The sequence below is a fragment of the Myxocyprinus asiaticus genome, chromosome 37 (assembly GCF_019703515.2).
Source record: "Myxocyprinus asiaticus isolate MX2 ecotype Aquarium Trade chromosome 37, UBuf_Myxa_2, whole genome shotgun sequence".
Taxonomy (NCBI): domain Eukaryota; kingdom Metazoa; phylum Chordata; class Actinopteri; order Cypriniformes; family Catostomidae; genus Myxocyprinus; species Myxocyprinus asiaticus.
In genome coordinates, this window is record NC_059380.1 from 3,268,373 (window position 1) to 3,286,800 (window position 18,428).

General features: G+C 41.0%; 1 protein-coding gene across 9 annotated transcripts in view; it reads left to right on the plus strand.

Moving 5' to 3' along the window:
- The window catches only part of LOC127427707 (sodium/calcium exchanger 1-like), a 61,454-nt gene that overhangs the window by 5,144 nt on the left and 37,882 nt on the right, over positions 1 to 18,428 (plus strand). For all 9 annotated transcript variants that reach the window (XM_051675468.1, XM_051675470.1, XM_051675467.1 and 6 more), the window contains exon 2: positions 160 to 2,017. In XM_051675468.1, the coding sequence (XP_051531428.1) occupies positions 198 to 2,017 (1,820 nt within the window). In that variant the 5' untranslated portion in view covers positions 160 to 197. The remainder of the gene's footprint in view (positions 1 to 159; positions 2,018 to 18,428) is intronic.

The following is an 18,428-nucleotide window of genomic DNA, read 5'->3' on the forward strand; positions in this document are numbered from 1 at the left end:
TTGGTTTAGGAATTTTTTATGTTTTTGTCACTCTTCCTAGTATTCTAGTATACTAGTATTCTTGTTTATAGTAGTCTTGTATTCTGATCAACGACATAGCATTGTATTCTGCTCAACCATCTTGCGTAACAATCCTCTTTTCTATTTGTTTCCTTGCAGGTTAAGGGAGTGCAGGAACAAAATACCTCACCAGGAACATGGGCCAATCTGGGACTTCATCTTATTTTTCTCTCGCTCTCAAACTGAGCTTCTTTCTCTCAATTTTCTCCCACGAGCTCACGCCAGCCGCTGCAGGCAGCTCCAAATCGAGCTTGGATACAGATGCATCTCCTAATGAAACTTCTCAGTTTGAGACGTGTGGTGGTAGTTTTGAGTGCAAAGAGGGAGTGATTTTGCCATTGTGGACACCAGAGAACCCATCCTTTGGAGACAAGTTGGCCAGAGCCACTGTGTATTTTGTCAGTATGCTCTACATGTTCCTGGGGGTTTCCATCATCGCAGACCGCTTCATGGCTTCCATTGAGGTCATCACATCCCAGGAGAAAGAAATCACCATCAAGAAGCCCAACGGTGAAACCACAACCACTACTGTTCATATATGGAACGAAACAGTCTCTAATCTTACCCTCATGGCTCTGGGTTCGTCGGCCCCAGAAATTTTGCTTTCCGTGGTTGAAGTGTGTGGGCACAACTTTGACGCTGGTGAGCTGGGCCCAAACACCATCGTTGGAAGTGCAGCTTTTAACATGTTTGTCATCATTGGACTCTGTGTCTCTGTAGTACCAGAAGGAGAGCATCGGAAGGTCAAGCACCTGAGGGTGTTCTTCGTCACGGCCACTTGGAGTGTCTTTGCGTATACTTGGCTATATCTGATCCTGGCGGTGATTTCTCCAGGTATCGTGGAGGTCTGGGAAGGACTACTCACTCTCTTCTTCTTTCCGATTTGTGTCCTGTTCGCTTGGGTTGCTGACCGCAGACTTCTCTTCTACAAGTATGTATACAAACGGTACAGAGTAGGAAAACAAAGAGGAATGATCATTGAGACAGAAGGTGAGCCAGAGCTGCAGTCGAAAGCCGAAATCAAAATGGACGGCGGGATGCTTAACTCTCATGGTGAGGAATTCTTATACGGCACGGTGGATATTGAAGAAGAAGACATGGATGAGGAAGAGGCTAGAAGAGAAATGGCCAGGATTTTGAAGGAACTGAAACAAAAGCATCCAGAAAAAGAGATGGAGCAGCTGATCGAACTCGCCAACTATCAAGTCCTCAGCCAGCAACAGAAGAGTCGTGCATTTTACCGCTGTCAGGCAACTAGGCTTATGACTGGTGCTGGGAATATTCTCAAGAAGCATGCTGCAGACCAAGCCAGGAAAGCGCTTGGCGTCCACGAACTTCGCTCTGAAGTTTCTGATAACGATATTTTCTCCAGGATCTTCTTTGACCCTGGCACATATCAGTGTCTTGAGAACTGCGGAAGCGTAGCTTTGAATGTGGTACGACGTGGCGGCGACTTGATGAGCACTGTGTCGGTGGAGTACCGCACTGAGGATGGCACCGCCAATGCAGGCTCTGATTACCAGTTCACTGAGGGTGTTGTAGTCTTCAAACCAGGCGAGACTGAAAAGGAGATCCGAGTGGACATTATTGACGATGACATTTTCGAAGAAGATGAACACTTCTTGGTCCATCTCAGCAATGTCAAGGTCTTATCTGAAGGAACAGACAATGGGAACCCATGCGTCAATCATCTGGACATATTAGCTGGTCTTGGCCTTCCCTCCACAGCTACTGTGACTATATTTGATGATGACCATGCTGGCATCTTCACATTTGAGGAATCAATGGTTCATATCAGTGAAAGCATTGGTATGATGGAGGTGAAGGTGGTGCGCACTTCTGGAGCTCGTGGAGTAGTTGTTGTCCCCTATAAAACCATTGAAGGCACAGCAAAAGGTGGAGGAGAGGACTTTGAAGATACCCATGGAGTCTTGGAGTTTCAGAATGATGAGATTTCGTAAGTGATTTTTTTTTTTAAAACACTTTTTAACCAAATGTGTGCTTGGTGCAAAGTGACAAACTTTGTAATTGAATGGCAAATAATTATTTCACAATTCAAAGTGGAATTTACATATTCTTCTGATTTAGTCACACACTCACAAGAATGTAAATTATGCAAATTCATCTTTCATGAATCATGAAAGGTCTTCGGCCCATCTAATGTGTTAAAGGGTTAGTTTACCCAAAAATGAAAATTCTCTGCTCATTTACTCACCCTCATGCTAATCAAATAGTATCTTCGTCCAGTCTTTCTTTCTGTTGTGGAACACAATTGAAGATGTTAGACAGAATATTGGTCACCATTTACCTTTACTGCATCTTATTTTACATACAATGACAATGAATGTTGACACTCTGGCAAACATTTCCATTTGTGTACCCCCCCCCCCAATCAATGTTGAGGATTTTTGTTCTTGGTCATTTTCTTTTGCAGCTCTCCTTTTGCTTTTGTTTTTACCATCTTGTTTTCCCACTTGCTTTTCTCACTTATGTTTCCATTTTACACTAATAATTTCTGATTTCTTTATTAAAAAGTTGCTTATCATTTTGATAATCAGGATATGTAAATAACAGCCTATCCCAGATCTCCAAAAAAAAGTATTTTACCACAGCTTTTATCATTACACATCATATACAGGAAAAATATGAATTAATTTTAGAGAGAGTTCACTTAAAAATGAAAAGTCTGTCATCATTTCTTCATGTTTTCTAAGTAACCCAAATGACTTTCTATCTTCTGTGGAACCTTTACTGTTATTGTATGGAAAAAAGATGCAATGAAAGTGAATGTTGACTGAGGTTAACATTCAGACCAACATCTTTTGTGTTCCACAGAAGAAACATAAACTGCAAAAATAATTTTCTTAATGAGTATTTTTGAGTCTAAAATTTACTTGAGATGAAGTAGGTCTTTTTTTTCCAGAGAAATCTAACAACATTTTGTGGGGTCTATGATTAAAACTAGAAAAATTGCAAATGCGCTTTGAAAAATTAACTTGTTTTGCCTTTGGATACATTTCTTTTCTTACTCCATTGGGAAATAGTTTAGTTTTTTCCCATGTTAAATGCATAAATTCTACTAATGTTTTGTTAGACTTCTGTTCAAAAAAATCTTGCAATGTCATTTTACAATAATTTTACAATGTCATTTTGCTTCCCAATTAAATTTATCGTGTAAGATTTTCTTTTTCTTTTTCTTTTTTTTAGTGTACCAGTACTGAATAACACCGGTAAATGATGAGGTCAAGTAAATGACAGAGTGTTCATTTTTGGGTGAACTTTCCCTTCAAGGAACTGAAATGGTTATATCATCAATATGTCACTGCAGTAGCATGCATTTCCACCTCAAATTTGGTTAAACTGAAGATGCCATGCAAAACTCTTTAGTTGGATCAAAAATTACAAAGAGAATCTCTTGTTGGGTGAAGTGATTAAGTTCCTCCAATAGCAGACCTTTGACATACAATAAAGGCTTTGATTAATATAGTCCTTGAAGTCTGAACTGAATGAAAAAAGCATCTGGTTTGGAGTGAATGAATAGAAGCTTTCCACAGTTGGATGCTTAATCTGTGTAGAGACATGCCACATAATGTTTCTGAGTTTCAAAACGGCTCATTTGAGTGACTAATTACATTTCCATAACCATTGCAATGCTCAACTTGAGTTTGGGCTCCGGTGCTAAGACTTCTGGCAGGGAAAACAATCTCCTCACCCATCTACTTTTTTGTCACACATCCTCAAATCATTTATTGGTATATCACGAACTTGACATGGTGGCTTGAACCCCAGACATTTTCCATGGAAGGGAGGATATAACGATAACAGATTTACCTTTCAAAAGATAAACAGCTCTGAATGTGCTCAATGATGTTGAAATGGAAAAGGTCCCTGGCTTGCACTTATTTAAAACTGATTAATGGGAAGACATTCACAAATGTAAACAGAGTTAAATGGATTGTTTTGAATTGAGCAACTTAAACCATGCTGTTCCATATATGGACAGGTCTCAGGGCAGGTCCCTGGATCCCATTAGGAAACAGCAACTAACTAGCAGTGAACATATTTAGATGACACTGTTTCAAATCAGTGCAAGCTCACATTTAATCAACCATTTTAATTCCTTTTATTATGCTAAAGGAAAGTCTGGCAATCAAATAAAATACACTCTAAAAACAACCCAAATTGCTGGGTTAAAAACAACCCAAATTGGATTGATGTAAAATGACCTTAGTGTCTACAAAGGTCATGATGCACGAGTCTGTTGGGTATGCTGCGGTCTCGTCACATTTTAACTTTTTGTTTAGCCTCCCATTCAGCCCATGAAAACACGCTGTGTGATCATTAGGAAGGATTACATCAAGATGTAGATTGGAATGCAGGTGCAGAATTTCATATGAATAAAATAGTCTACTCCTCTCTCACCGTTGCTGGTGTGCCAGTGTTTACCCCTCCATGTGCCAATGCTGGCATGCATGCCATAGGTTGCCGACCCCTGATGTAGATGATATATTTTGGATTCAGAACGGCAAATTTTGCAGAAAGGATACGTTTACATTACTTAAAAATCAGAAATTGAAATAACAAACTTCTTCACAAACAGTTGGCATTATAGGCTAGCAAAGCCAAAGCTAATTAAGCTAGCATGACATCTAATAACAGTTATGCCATATTAGCTGTCCTGTTCTGATAATGGAATGGTATATTTGCAATTTCTATTGTACAGTAGTGATTATATAGAAAAAAACAGTGATACAAACTTTATTTCACCTATTTGTACGCATTGAGTACTGCTCACTCCTGAAGATAACCCAAACAGCCCCCTATACTGTATGAGTGTGTATTTGTGTTTGAAAACTTTTTGAAATTAATGATTAAGTTGTTTACGCTCTCATGAATTCAAGATGCAAGGAAATTATTTTAATTTTAAAGTCAATAAATATTTTTTTGGAGAAAATGCTATAAAGGTTTTTCAAACAAATTGGACACAAATTGGTGTTGATCAATGCAGAGCCATTCAAAATCATTAGCAATCATTAGCCAACTTGATTGCATGCACCGAAGTAGCATTAGCTGCGCTTACTTGCTTTGAGGGTAAATGTAAAACTTGCCTCAAATCAGCTAAGTTCAGACAGGACAGACTGATCTCACTGTGAATTTAGCAAAAGTAGATAGAAAGTTCTGCTGCTGAAATTGGTCTGTGCTTACTGAATTTCAAATCACTGCCCCCAGTGTCCGAAGATGGAAGTGTTGTAGAACGTATGTGCACGTGTGAGCTCCAGTTTCCAGGTGAAATGTCCACAGAGTGGCGCCAAAAGCGAGTTGTATATTTTAGTTGTATGTAATGTAATGCAGTCAACAGGAATGGATATTTTATTAACTCTACCTCCTAAGGGGGCTTGGGTAGTTCAGCGAGTACTGACGCTGACTACCACACCTGGAGTCGCGAGTTCGAATCCAGGGTGTGCTGAGTGACTCCAGCCAGGACTCCTAAGCAACCAAATTGGTCCGGTTGCTAGGGAGGGTAGAGTCACATGGGGTAACCTCCTTGTGGTCACGATTAGTGGTTCTCGCTCTCAATGGGCTGCGTGGTAAGTTGTACGTGGATTGTGGAGTGTAGCACGAGCCTCCACATGCTGTGAGTCTCCATGGTGTCATGCAAAATGAGCCACGTGATAAGATGCACGGATTGACGGTCTCAGAAGAGGAGGCAACTGAGACTTGTCCTCCATCACCCGGATTGAGGTGAGTAACCGCGCCACCACGAGGACCTACTAAGTAGTGGGAATTGGGCATTCCAAAAATTGGGGGAAAAGGGGATAAAAACTAAAAAAACTCTAACCTCTTAACCCAAACCCCAAGACTAAATCTAACCGTCAGTGGAGTGCAAATGTTATTTTAGCAAAAATGCAGCTTGCCTTCATAGTACCATGCAGTGGAAACTCCAGCCTGAATTTGAATCTGCACTGCTGATGCTACCTCCTTGTTTTTGATGGATTAGCATTGAGTGCTTCATCCTGTCAAAGACATGAGCAAACCGCCTGTTCCTTCTTAGGGTTTTGTCATGCAGAGTAATGAATATGATGTTTGTCATTAGCAAGTTTTCAATGTAAATGTTGCTGCACTTTAGGGCTAACCGTGATGGATTCTTTATCTGTTAGCGGTGCATGTTGTTAGCAATGCTGTGTGAGTTTATCAGTGATGTTCTCATTAACAAGAATGCAATTTAGACATGGAAAACATGGGGGGAAAAGATCAAGTATTTCGGAGCATGTGCACAACAGCGAGGCCAATGTGGTCCAATTAATGTGTATACTGTACATGCTACAATCGTGTTATCTAAATCTGTTAATCTGTAAGTGATTCCAGTCATTTTGCTTTGCTGATTTCAACATTTTGAATGAACTAAAACCCCACCCTCCAAAGACATACTAGCCAACCTGATGTGAGCAACGCATTTCTTTTTCCTTTTTTTAACTTTGTTAACTTTGCTAGTGCTGTCACAGTCTTAATTTTGTTTATTTGTAATTTTTTTCTGATGAAAATGTCCTTTAATTTTTGTCAATATTTCATCATGTCATATTCATTAATTTGAGTCAAATGGCATCATATTTTACTTGAGGGTAGGCCTGTCGCGATTATTACTTTAAATTCCAATCACAGTTTAATGCCCAAATAAGGGAATTTTAAGCAAATATAAAGTAGAGATGGGCACGAGTACTCGAGTACTCGGGTACTCGGATGTGGCAGCAATGATCAATCATGAAAACGATGATCGATGGTGATCATGCATGATGTGACTTTTCACTTAATTCAAAATTCAGTGTCAATTACCTCACATCTAAACACAAATGTGTCAAAGAGGGAACTTATTTTTAATTTTAAGATTGATAACGTTGTGATTTTGAGGGGTACATTGATTGTCAGAGACGTCTCATAGCAACCAAACTGATATACGACGCTGCAATGCTATCGCTACAATCATCAGAAGAGAGTGTAATTAACGTGTTTTGAACACCTGTCTCTGCAAAATGTTTGCTAAACACATTTTATTGTCATTTCATGTAAGAACTTTGACTCGTTAATGGATATTATTTAATAAAAGTGAATGTTTGTCACTGACTGTAAACCTCCCTGCCCTGGGTGCCAACATGTTTGCGTGATGTATCACACACCTGCATCTCGACAAAATGTGAGTTGAAGATTTCTGCACAAGTTTCCAAGTTAGAAGTCTGACATAAAGTGTCATTCCATTGCACTTTCCCCAGTTTAAAGGTGGAAATTCTGACACTCTGAGTTGAATGGAATGCTTCATGAATCATCACAGCAACAACAATACAGAGCATCGCGGATTTCCCCACAGGAGGGAACACTTGGACACACACACACCAGGCGTGTGGCAGTGGACTCAACGCGCTGATGCAGCGAATGTACAGCAGGCGAGTGTTTCAAACAGCTAGACAGATCGCAGCTAAATGGAACAGAACGGAACGCTGTGTCCTCCCAGATCTTAATTGTTATGGACCATGCACGACATGGAGGGGTTAAGTCATTGCGCGCCGTCTCCAGGACGCGAGTGGGGTTCGAGTTGGGGTGGCAAAGTTCATTTTTAGGGTGGCAGCTGCCACCCCGTGCCACTTTTCCAGCCCCGCTCCTTGTTCATACATGCAGTGTTAATGACACAGGAGACTCAACCTTACTCTATTTCTGTGGATGAAACTAAATCTTGAAGGTTTTGCTTCATGAGAAATAAGGGCTCGTGGATTTAATCAAAGAGCATTAAAATATTGTGTGTAAGTGAAATTAAGACAGAAATATTTTAATGTTGCATAATATAATATAATATAATAAAACTGTAAATATATATAGGAGTTCCAAAAACATCATTATAGATGTAAAATTTACCAAAACTACAGTTGACCAAAAAGAGAGACATATTTTAAGTATTTAGAAGTTTTTGACGTTTAAAACATTATTTTTCATGTCATTCATACATTTCTTTTTTTGGGGGGGGGGATTTTTCCCCTTTTTCTCCCAATTTGGAATGCCCAATTCCCAATGTGCTCTAAGTCCTTGTGGTCGCATAGTGATTCGCCTCAGTCCGGGTGGCGGAGGACGAATCTCAGTTGCCTCCGCGTCTGAGACAGTCAACCCGCGCATCTTATCACGTGGCTTGTTGAGCGCGTTGCCATGGAGACATAGCGCGTGTGGAGGCTTCACATCATCCACCGCGGCAACCACGCTCAATTCACCATGCGCCCCACCGAGAACAAACCACATTACAGCGACCACGAGGAGGTTACCCCATGTGACTCTACCCTCCCTAGCAACCGGGCCAATTTGGTTGCTTAGGAGACCTGGCTGGAGTCACTCAGCACACCCTGGGATTCAAACTAGCGAACTCCAGGGGTGGTAGCCAGCGTATTTTACCACTGAGCTACCCAGGCCCCTCATTCATACATTTTTAAAGCCTTTAAAGGAAATTATATATCCCTATTTTATTATTTGATTTTTATATTTAAAGTTAAATATGAAATATGATAATTTATATGACAATTAATCGTGAAAGCCCTAAAACAGACAATTTATCGTCATAATTAGAGTTATTTTTTAACAATTTATCATCAGCCAAATTTTATAATTATGACAGCCCTAGTGTTCAGTAATGATTCTGTTGTGAATTCCTCACATTTAGACGGCTTAGGGTATTGCATTTCCTCTAATGCATTTTTTAAGGAAACAGCATATTCACAACTCAAGTCGAGAAGACAGTAAAGAGACCGAGTAACCAAAAAGAGGATGAAAGAATTTGTTTTCAGATCGTTCACTTCATTTCTTTCTTTTTTTTTTTAGTCCAAATAATCTGTCCTGATTCTGCAAGTGGAGGAAAGAAGCTCCAGGGTTCATCATTATGTTTTTGGAGCATGTTTTTTTCTCTGCCGTGGAAGAGAGAGAGCCCTTCTGTCACCAGAGTCCTCTGCCAGCTCAGAGCTGCCCAGACACAGCCTGTCAGTTGATTTCATGTGACTCGTTGCACAAGGCAAGAGTAGATGGAGTCAGCTGCATTGCACCGTTAAATCACTGCTCCCGTGTCTGCTGGGAGTATTCATCATATTAGGTAGCCCCCCTTGGCTTGTTATTATCTTATGATCAGCTATGACTTAACCGAATAATTTTCAGAGTTCCACGCAGATCTTAATTAGGTTTCATTTCAATTTCAATTGTTTTCTCTCATACTTTTTGCTTGCGCCAAAGAGAAAAGCACCATAAACATTACCCACGCTATTTGTGCATATTCTGGATCTTCCGATGTTGTGTAATGGCTTTGTGTGAGGAACACATCCAAATTGAATTATGCAGCGATCAGCGTTCATACCCACCGGAACAGTCAGATCCTGATCCCGTTGCATCTGCTGTGGTCAGTGATGTCAAATGCTGTGGTTCTTGCGTGTCGTGCGACCGATTGTGACATGCGAATGTTTGGATGTACTGTATATTTTGAATGTGATATGACTGCTGTCATGGAGAGAGATATTCCGCAATTAAACCATCAGTTTTATTCTTTTGCTCACACAGCGTTATCGTTTGGTTTTCTAAAGGCTTTAAATGCAGCATGAGTCGTTTGAAATACTTTTATAGTGCTTCTTTTATCTGCTTGTTACTATATGTCTTTTATATTGTTGTTATATTATTGATTAGGTTTTGACGGGGTCATTCCTATGTTCCCAGGATCCTATGTTCCCCAGATTTATAGGGTTAGGGTTAGATTAGGGTTAGGGGATAAGATTAGGGTTAATATTTATGAAATAATTAAATGGATAATATTTATGAAATAAATATTAGATTTTCTCCCATTTTCTCCCCAATTTGGAATGCCCAATTCCCAATGCACTCTAAGTCCTCGTGGTGGCGTAGTGACTCACCTTAATCCGGGTGGTGGAGGACAAATCTCAGTTGCCTGAGACCGTCAATCCACGCATCTTATCACGTGGCTTGTTGAGCGCGTTACCGCAGAGACGTAGCGCACGTGGAGGCTTCACACTATTCTCTGCGGCATCCACGCACAATTCACCACGCGCCCCACCGAGAGCGAGAACCACATTATAGCGACCACGAGGAGGTTACCCTATGTGACTCTACCCTCCCTAGCAACCGGGCCAATTTGGTTGCTTAGGAGACCTGGCTGGAGTCACTCAGCACACCCTGGATTCGAACTCATGACTCCAGGGTTGGTAGTCAGTGTCAGTACTCACTGAGCTACCCAGGCCCCGCGTTTACAGAATATTGAAATTAGGTTGGGTTAGGAGATCTAAACTATCAACATGATAGTATAATGTAACTAAACTAATATATTTAAAAGTTTAATGAAACAAATGGCGGTTAAACATGCACAACAAATATTGCCAAGCCTGTGACAGCATTCTCCAAACTGAAGAACGGTTCGTTTCGTGATGCAGGCAAAAAGTCACTAAAGGGACACACCGTATTTGTCATGAGACTGCTATGGTTTTCAAGTAAAAATATCTAAAAATCTTTAGAACAGCATATATTTTCTTGAGATGCAAAATGACAAAATATTTAGTCTTGTATTAACAAACTTTTGTAAGATTTATGTTTTAAAACAAGAAAAACTATTTGCCAGCGGGGTAAGAAAAATAAATGTAATTACAAACAATATTAATTTATTTTTCTTACCCTACAGGTAAATACGTTTTTCTTGTTTTAAGCATAAACCTCACAAATTTTGTTAGATTTTTGTCATTTGCTTCTCAATTTTGTCATCTTTTTTTTTTTATAAAAGTAAGTATATTTTGTCTGGTTTTAAGGATATTTAAATATGTTTACTGGAAACAACACAAAAATACTGAGAAAGAAAATATTTATGTATTTTATATATATATTGCAAAACAGATTGTTTTCAAAAAGGTTTCCTGAACACTCCCTCCATGTGCCACTGGTCATACAAGCATATAGTCCCACCACATTGGTTGAGCCAGTGCTGCTGTTTCTGGTCTAAATACTCAAATAAATATAAGCAATGTTTTGAAAGCAGTGCAGAGTAGTATTTACTCTTTGCATATTAGGAGAACAAACTTCAGCTTTAAGTACGGTATGTTGCCTCTTCAAGCCTGAGAGAAAGTATAGTAGAGGAAGGAGTTATAGCTTTACGTAACATGATTGGCATTGCATTAAAGCATTAATTAAGACACCATACTGGAATGTTCTTCCTCTTAAGGGAGGACATGAAAATGTGATTAAATATGGAAAATGTGCTTTTTTTGGTTGATGACACATGAATCAGCATTCGGCCACCATCAGAATAACCCCCGGTGTTTCCCAAAGGCGAGTTTGTTCTTTTTACTTGCTGAATATCTCTGTATTACTTAAGTCTGTTTAGTTTGGTGTAGTTTAGTCATTCATGATGGAAACTGTACATATTGAGTGATGGAGATTTTTAGAGGATAAAGAAAATTGTGTTTCTATATACAAATTACGGTTGCACTTTATTTAATAGTACGTGTACTTTCAGTATACCTACAGTGTACTTACCCAAGAAAGTATACTGTGTATGTTTAGGTAAATACATGTACTTAATATGGGTTAGGGTTAGGTTTAGGGTGAGTACCTAGTAATTACTGTATTTGTTGTAATTATATAGTACATAAATATGGACCAATACTGAATAATAAAGTGCTACCCAAATTAGCCTTACAAAAAGTACTGCGGCAGAACCTACAGTGGTGGTATTAGATGGTATGATATATAGGTAGTAGTTGATGCATAATATGTCTATGGACTTGATCAACATCAAGATTTTAGTTTAAAGTGTATATAAATGTTAAAGGGAAGGTGCATATATTAGGTCATGCAACGTGTCACCTTTTTAAACACCTTTCTGCCTTCTCTATTTTTCAGTGTATTCCTTGGAGCCTCTCAATTAATATGATGTCATAAAAGCTGCATGTATGATAATTAGCAAATGTTGTTTAAAATACTGTAGTTACACTGGACATACCGTTTGAACCATATACTAAGGTATTTAATTACCCTATTCATGCACCATGGTATTTAAAGCAATATTCTGGGTTTATTACAAGTTAAACTCAGTCGACAGAATTTTTGGCTTAATGTTGATTACCACAAAAAAAAAAAAAAAAGCACAAATCGAGGTTAAGGCCAAAGTATACTTTGGGTGTCTGCGTTGCGTAACACAAATTTCATCATCACGCTGAAGGCGCACATTCAGATTTTCTCTGTGCGCATCGTCGACACATGCGCCTGCCATTGACTGTACTAAAAGAATATCACAAAGCAGTTGTTCTGGGCATGTGTCGAACGCGTTCGTAATCCCTCGTGGTTAGAAGAGTATACTTTCAAAGCTAACGCGGTCGACTGGGCTGATCCGGAACGCACAGAAACTAAGTAGACCCGGGCCTTTACAGTGAGGCACTTACAATGGAAGTGAATGGGGCCGGTTTTTGGAGGGTTTAAAGGCAGAAATGTGAAGTTTATAATTTTATAAAAGCACTTACATTTAATTTTTCTGTTAAATCTAGTGTATTATTTGAGCTGTAAAGTTGTATAAATAGTTGTTTTTACAGTCGTTTTAGGGTTTTATGGTTTACACGTTACGTCGTCAACGTAGTAAGCGATTTTATCTCACTTTATCTTAAAATCACGTTAACGCATATTGTTTACGTCTTTTGGCTATACTTTTGAAACAGTGAGTATTTTAACGTTTATAGATTGGCCCCATTCACTTCCATTGTAAGTGCCTTGCTTGCTTTTTTTATAAGAATAGGAGGGCGGAGTCTAAATGAATTTTTGTGGTAATTAATATAATGCCACAAATACTGTCAATTGAGCTTAACTTATATTAAACCCGGAATATTCCTTTAAATGGCACTCAAAGTTAGGATTCTTTATGCATCCTCATCAGACAAGTTCAACATGCACTGTAAATTCCCCTTTATGTAAGATAACAGATATGGTGCTTATAATTGGGACTGTGGAAAATCTCTGCAGATTTATGATGAAGATGAAGAATGAAAACGGTTATTTGGCACATTGTTGTCGGGTGTAGAAAATTCTGAGGGTCTGACAATGTTTGTTTCTGTCAGGTTATGGTTCAGTTATTCTCTGTCAGAACAGCTTTCGCTTCGGAAAAAGATTCTGCTGAAAGTTCCACACATTCTTTCTTCTAACCTGCTCTCCCTCTCTCTTTCTCTCTTTCTGTTTCAATCTATCTCAGTCTTTCCTCTCTACTCAGCAGTCTTCCCCACTCTCTTTCTCTCTCTCCCGCTGTAAGGGTCTCCTCTTTTTCCCTCATTTTGAGCACTACCATAAAGTACATGTATTTTGAAACTCCATGATGTATTTTCCATGACTTCAGCCTCACAGCAGCACAAGGGCTGGCCGGATGATGAGAAATGTCCTCCTGGAAATAATGGTAAAATGAATAACACTGACAGACAACCATGTTTGCTTCATGTTTTACTGTAGAGAGGGGAATTGTCTAAATTACACATACAGTACATGGAAAGAGAGGAGAATAACTTTTATAGCCTTGAGTGTAGAGAAAGGAATCTGCTCTCTAGCCAATTTACAGTGTGATATACTGTACTGCAGCTACACACAGCAAAACAAACAACACCTTAAACAACAGCTAATCTGCCTGTTTCAGATTTTGTATAATTTGTTGACTTCAGTTACCCTTGAATTACCAACGTGATCACACGGGATGTTGTTTCCGAGAGTTCCAGTACCTTAAGATCAAAGTATAGGTCTCTGCGGAACAATAATGGGCATTTCCCAATCTGTGGGCATTTTCAAATCGGGATGGACGTTTCTGAACTATCCAATGAAAGTAGGGAATCTCAATGTAGTAGGCAAATCTCTTAAAATCAGCTGTTTGAGACCCGGGTTCAGATCTCACGTTGAAACCAGGAAGTGATCTCATTTGCATAATCAGTGACAATGGCGATTCCGTGGTTACATTTTCCCTCTAACATTACATTTTTACTTCACAGATGGTTGGGTTTGGGTTGGAGGGTTCAGTTTATAAAATAAGCATTCCTCTTCACTGTTTTACAGTCTTTACAGCTGAAAACAACTCACTTCACAACTTGCTTTTGGCGCCCCTCTATGGACATTTCACACGGATAATGGAGCTCACACATGCACATACGCCCAACAACACTTACAGCTTTGACCACTGGTGGTTGTTTCAAATTTCGGTAAGCACAGACCAGTTTTAGCTAAAGAAAAGTCAACCTACTGTTCCCAATTTCACTGTGAGATCAGTCTGGAATTACTTCACTATGTTATAATATCAGCTCATAAAAACCATTCTGCATTTAGGCATTCCCATACGAAAGACAAAATGGAGAAAAAAAATTTAGACTTTTCCAGCCTGATCACATGAAAATTATGTGAATGTGGCGACATTTATGTAAAATGACATTATGCGTTCCTTACACATATTGTGGCAGTTCTAAGGTGAAATGTCCACTGTTTGGAGCTAAAAGCGAGTTAAATGTTCTCCCAAAAGATGAGGTGTTTAAGGTTAATGCTCTCTCGAATACTAAGCCTAACCGATAGTTTCAGAAAAGCAAATATGAGATGAAAAACATATGAGTTTTTTTAGATTACCAATATTCCTATCCTAAACCTTAATTCTAATGCACAAGATGTACAACAGGCTATGTAAAAATAATTTTGTAATGTGTAACATGATTCTATGAGACCAGGTTGTAATTTATCCTAATTTTCTTGTAAGAAAGACTCCAGTAATCTCACTTGTGTCTTCTCTAGAATGTCAGAAGAGGTCTCAACAATGCCTCAAACTATGATTTTGTGCCAAGATACTAAAGACAGCAGTCACAAGTCAGAAATCCCAATATGAATGCAAACATTTCTATTTAATTTCTTCCTGTACCTAATTTTCTGAGCCATGCTATCTTTTTTGTTTAGTAGTGTCTGGTTTAGTTTAGTCCAGATTAGTTTTAAAGCTCTATGTCAACATTTGTCTCATTTGTGTCTATTTTTATTTCTCTTTTTATTTATTAGGGAATTCTAGAACAAACATGTAATACATAAATGAAACACAGCTGAGCAGCCTCAGAGACACAGGTTCTTGTCCCGCAGGAACCAGGAACTAAATGTGCTCACATTAATGGTGAGCGATTCTAAGGTTGCAGTTTCTCTCTAACATTACATTCTTAGTCCACGGTTTAAGGTTGGGGTTTAGGTTAGGACATAGGGTTAATAAAATATGCATTGCTGTTGACTGTAGTACATAATTTACAACAAAAAATATAACTCTCTTTTGGCACCACTCTGTGGAGATTTTACTCTAAAACTGGAGCTCAAACATGCCCTTTTGTTCAATAACACTTCCAGCTTCAGCCACTGGGGGCAGTGATTCTAATTTCGGTAAGCGCAGACTGATTTCAAGAGCAGAACTTTCGATCTACTTTTGCCAATTTTACAGGGAGATCATTCTGGTTAGCTTATTAATGTCGTATCATGCACTGGCAGCAGCTCTTTGTTTGACATATTGTGTTGTCATGCTTTGTCTCTCTGTCAGGCTTCCTGCCCGATTCTCTTTTAATGCATTTCTCAGAGGGGTGGGTGTGTGGGGTAAAGGGAAGAAGTGTGGCTTTAATTATCATCTCTCATTATTGTCACTGTCACCATCCTTGTCAAAGGCCTTGCTAGTTTGCTGTGGAGGAGCACAGATTGCATTTAAATAGTCCAAAATAATACCCTCTCAAGTGTATCCAGGAATAGGCCTTGCTTTCTGAAGTGCAGTTATTTCCATTACACTTCCTCTGTGTCTCTCCTGGTCTGTGCTAGGCCAGTGTTGTCCATGAACATCATGAACTCTGCAGTGAGAATTTAGGGGGGAAATTAGTTTTTCCACCCAAATCTGTCAGGATCCTGAAACCTTTGTCAGTCATGTTTATTGTGGTGACAGGATCCTGACACTAATGTTCAATGTCTCTGTGTGAGCACACGGCTTTGGTTGTTTTCCTTGCCGTGTGCTCTTCTGTCTAGTCTGTGTTCCATGTTAAGAGCATGGTGTCTGGATCCTGACTCTTCAGTCTCGGGATCCGGACACTCATACTCTATGTCTTGTCTTTGTGAGTGCATGGCTTCATGTTCAGTTTCGGTTTTCTTGCCATGCGCTCGTGTCTAGTCTTGTCTTTTGTTTGAGCACATGGCTATTGATGGCTTCATTGCCATGTGCTCTATTGTCTTGTCATTGTGTTTGTCTTGCCATGTGCTTCCCGACTCTGCCTCCTCGTTCCCTCATATTTCTCCCTCCTTTAGTCCTTGTTAATGTTCATTAGTTTCACCTGCTCCTCATGTATCTTGCTGCCTATATATTGTGCCTTCTTCCCTCATGTCTCTTTCAGATTGTTTTGTACTATTGTGTATATACTGCCTGTGAGTTGCCTTGTTTTGTTCCAGTTATCCAGTCGGCCCTGTCTTGATTTTGTTTTAGTTTGTTGGTTTCTCCCTTGTGAGAGTTTTTGTTTGCTTTATGTTCTTTTTAATAAAAGCCAACCCAGTTCACAATTCACAACCAAGCAGAGACAAAATTGGCATCTTCCTTTTTCCATCTGCCCCTATGGTATTTTCCATCTGCCAGCGCATGACCCAGCTCATCCACCTTCGCAATGTCCATCAGAGGAGAACTGACATGAGGGACTTTGCCTGTGATTTTTTTTTTTTTTTAATGCAGTAGATGAGCTGGATTATGATGAGTCAGATCTGAATGAGGTATTTAACATCTGCCTTGATCAACCTCTCAATCAGTGAGAGATGAAGAAACTGGGGCACTTGGGCTTTTGGGACTTTGTTGATCACTTTATTTGGGGAGTCTGATCTCTCATCCCAGGAGGGACTTCCCCAGATGGACCATACCATTGTCCCTCCTTTCTCAAGCCCAGTCCTCCAATGACCCGTGAAGGGAGAAGGAGGAAGAATGGCGCTGCCTCGATCTGCCCAGCTAACCACCAGGAAGTGGAGGAGCCTGCTGCTGACCACCAGGAGGCAGAGGAGCTTGCTGCTGACTGCCAGGAGGCGGAGGAGCCCACTGTTGACCGCCAGGAGGCGGAGGAGCCTGCTGCTGACCGCCAGGAGGTGGAGGAGCCTGCTGCTGACAGCCAGGAGGCGGATGAGTCCGTAGCTAACTGCCAGGAGTTGGTGGCCATTCCCGCAGCAGTGCTTCCAATCTTCTGGAAGAGGAAGAGGAGGAGGAGAAGGGCCCCTGTTCCCCAGTCGCTGCCAGCGCTCACGGCCACGGAGGCCATTCCCAGTCGCTGTCAGTGTTCCCAGCCATGGAGGTAATTTCCCAGTCACTGCCAGCGCTCCCGGCCACTGAGGCCGTTTCCCAGTCACTGCCAGTGTTCCTGGCCACAGAGGTAATTTCCCAGTCTGTCCAGTCCCAAGTGGCCACTGCACAGCCTGTCCAGTTCCCCATAGTCATTGAGTCTGTCCAGTTTCCTGAGGCTGTCGATGAACCTGTCCTATTCCCTGTGGTCATTGATGAGCCTGTCCAGTTCCCTGTGGTCATTGAATCCGTCCAGTTCCCTGAAACAGTCAACAAGCCAGTCCAGTTCCCTGTGGCCCTTGATGAGCCTACCCAGTTCTCTGTGGTCATCAAGTCTGTCCAGTTCCCTGAGGCTGTCGAAGAGCCTGTCCAGTTCCCTGCAGCTGCCACCCAGCTTGACCCCTCTCCAGCGGCTGCCGCTCCGCCTGTCCAATATCCTGTGGTCGCCAATGATCGGTCTACCCACATCCCTGTGACCACCAATGACCTGTCTGCCCAGTCCCCTCAGACCGACAAAGCCCAGTCTGCCCAGCCCCCTGGGACCCCTGCCCAGTTGGTTTAGCCCTTCGGGGACCCTGCCTGGTCTGACCTGTCCTTTGGTGCTCTGATTTTGCCCTTGTCTTTGGGTCCTCAGCCCATAACACACTGGATTTCCGCTCCATTCCTCAAGCCTCCTCCCAGGCCACCAGACCCCACTTCTCACCTGAACCCTCCTCTCAGGCCGCCGGACCCTGCTCCCTATCTGATGCCACATCCCAGGCCTCCAGACCTCGCCCCCTACCTTGACCCTCTTCCCAGACCTCCGGACCCTGTCCCTACCTGGGGCCACATCTTAGGCCTCCGGACCCCGCCCCCTACCTTGACCCTCGTCCAAGGCCTCTGGACTCTGCCCCTTGCTTGGTGGTACCTCAATTGTTTCCCCCACTCTCCCTCCCTTGGTTGGTTCTGTCTGCTTCACAGTAGTCTGTGTTTTCAGCCTGTCTTAGTTTGTTTTTGTGTCTGTGTTGGGTTTTGTTTTGTGTTTGATGTT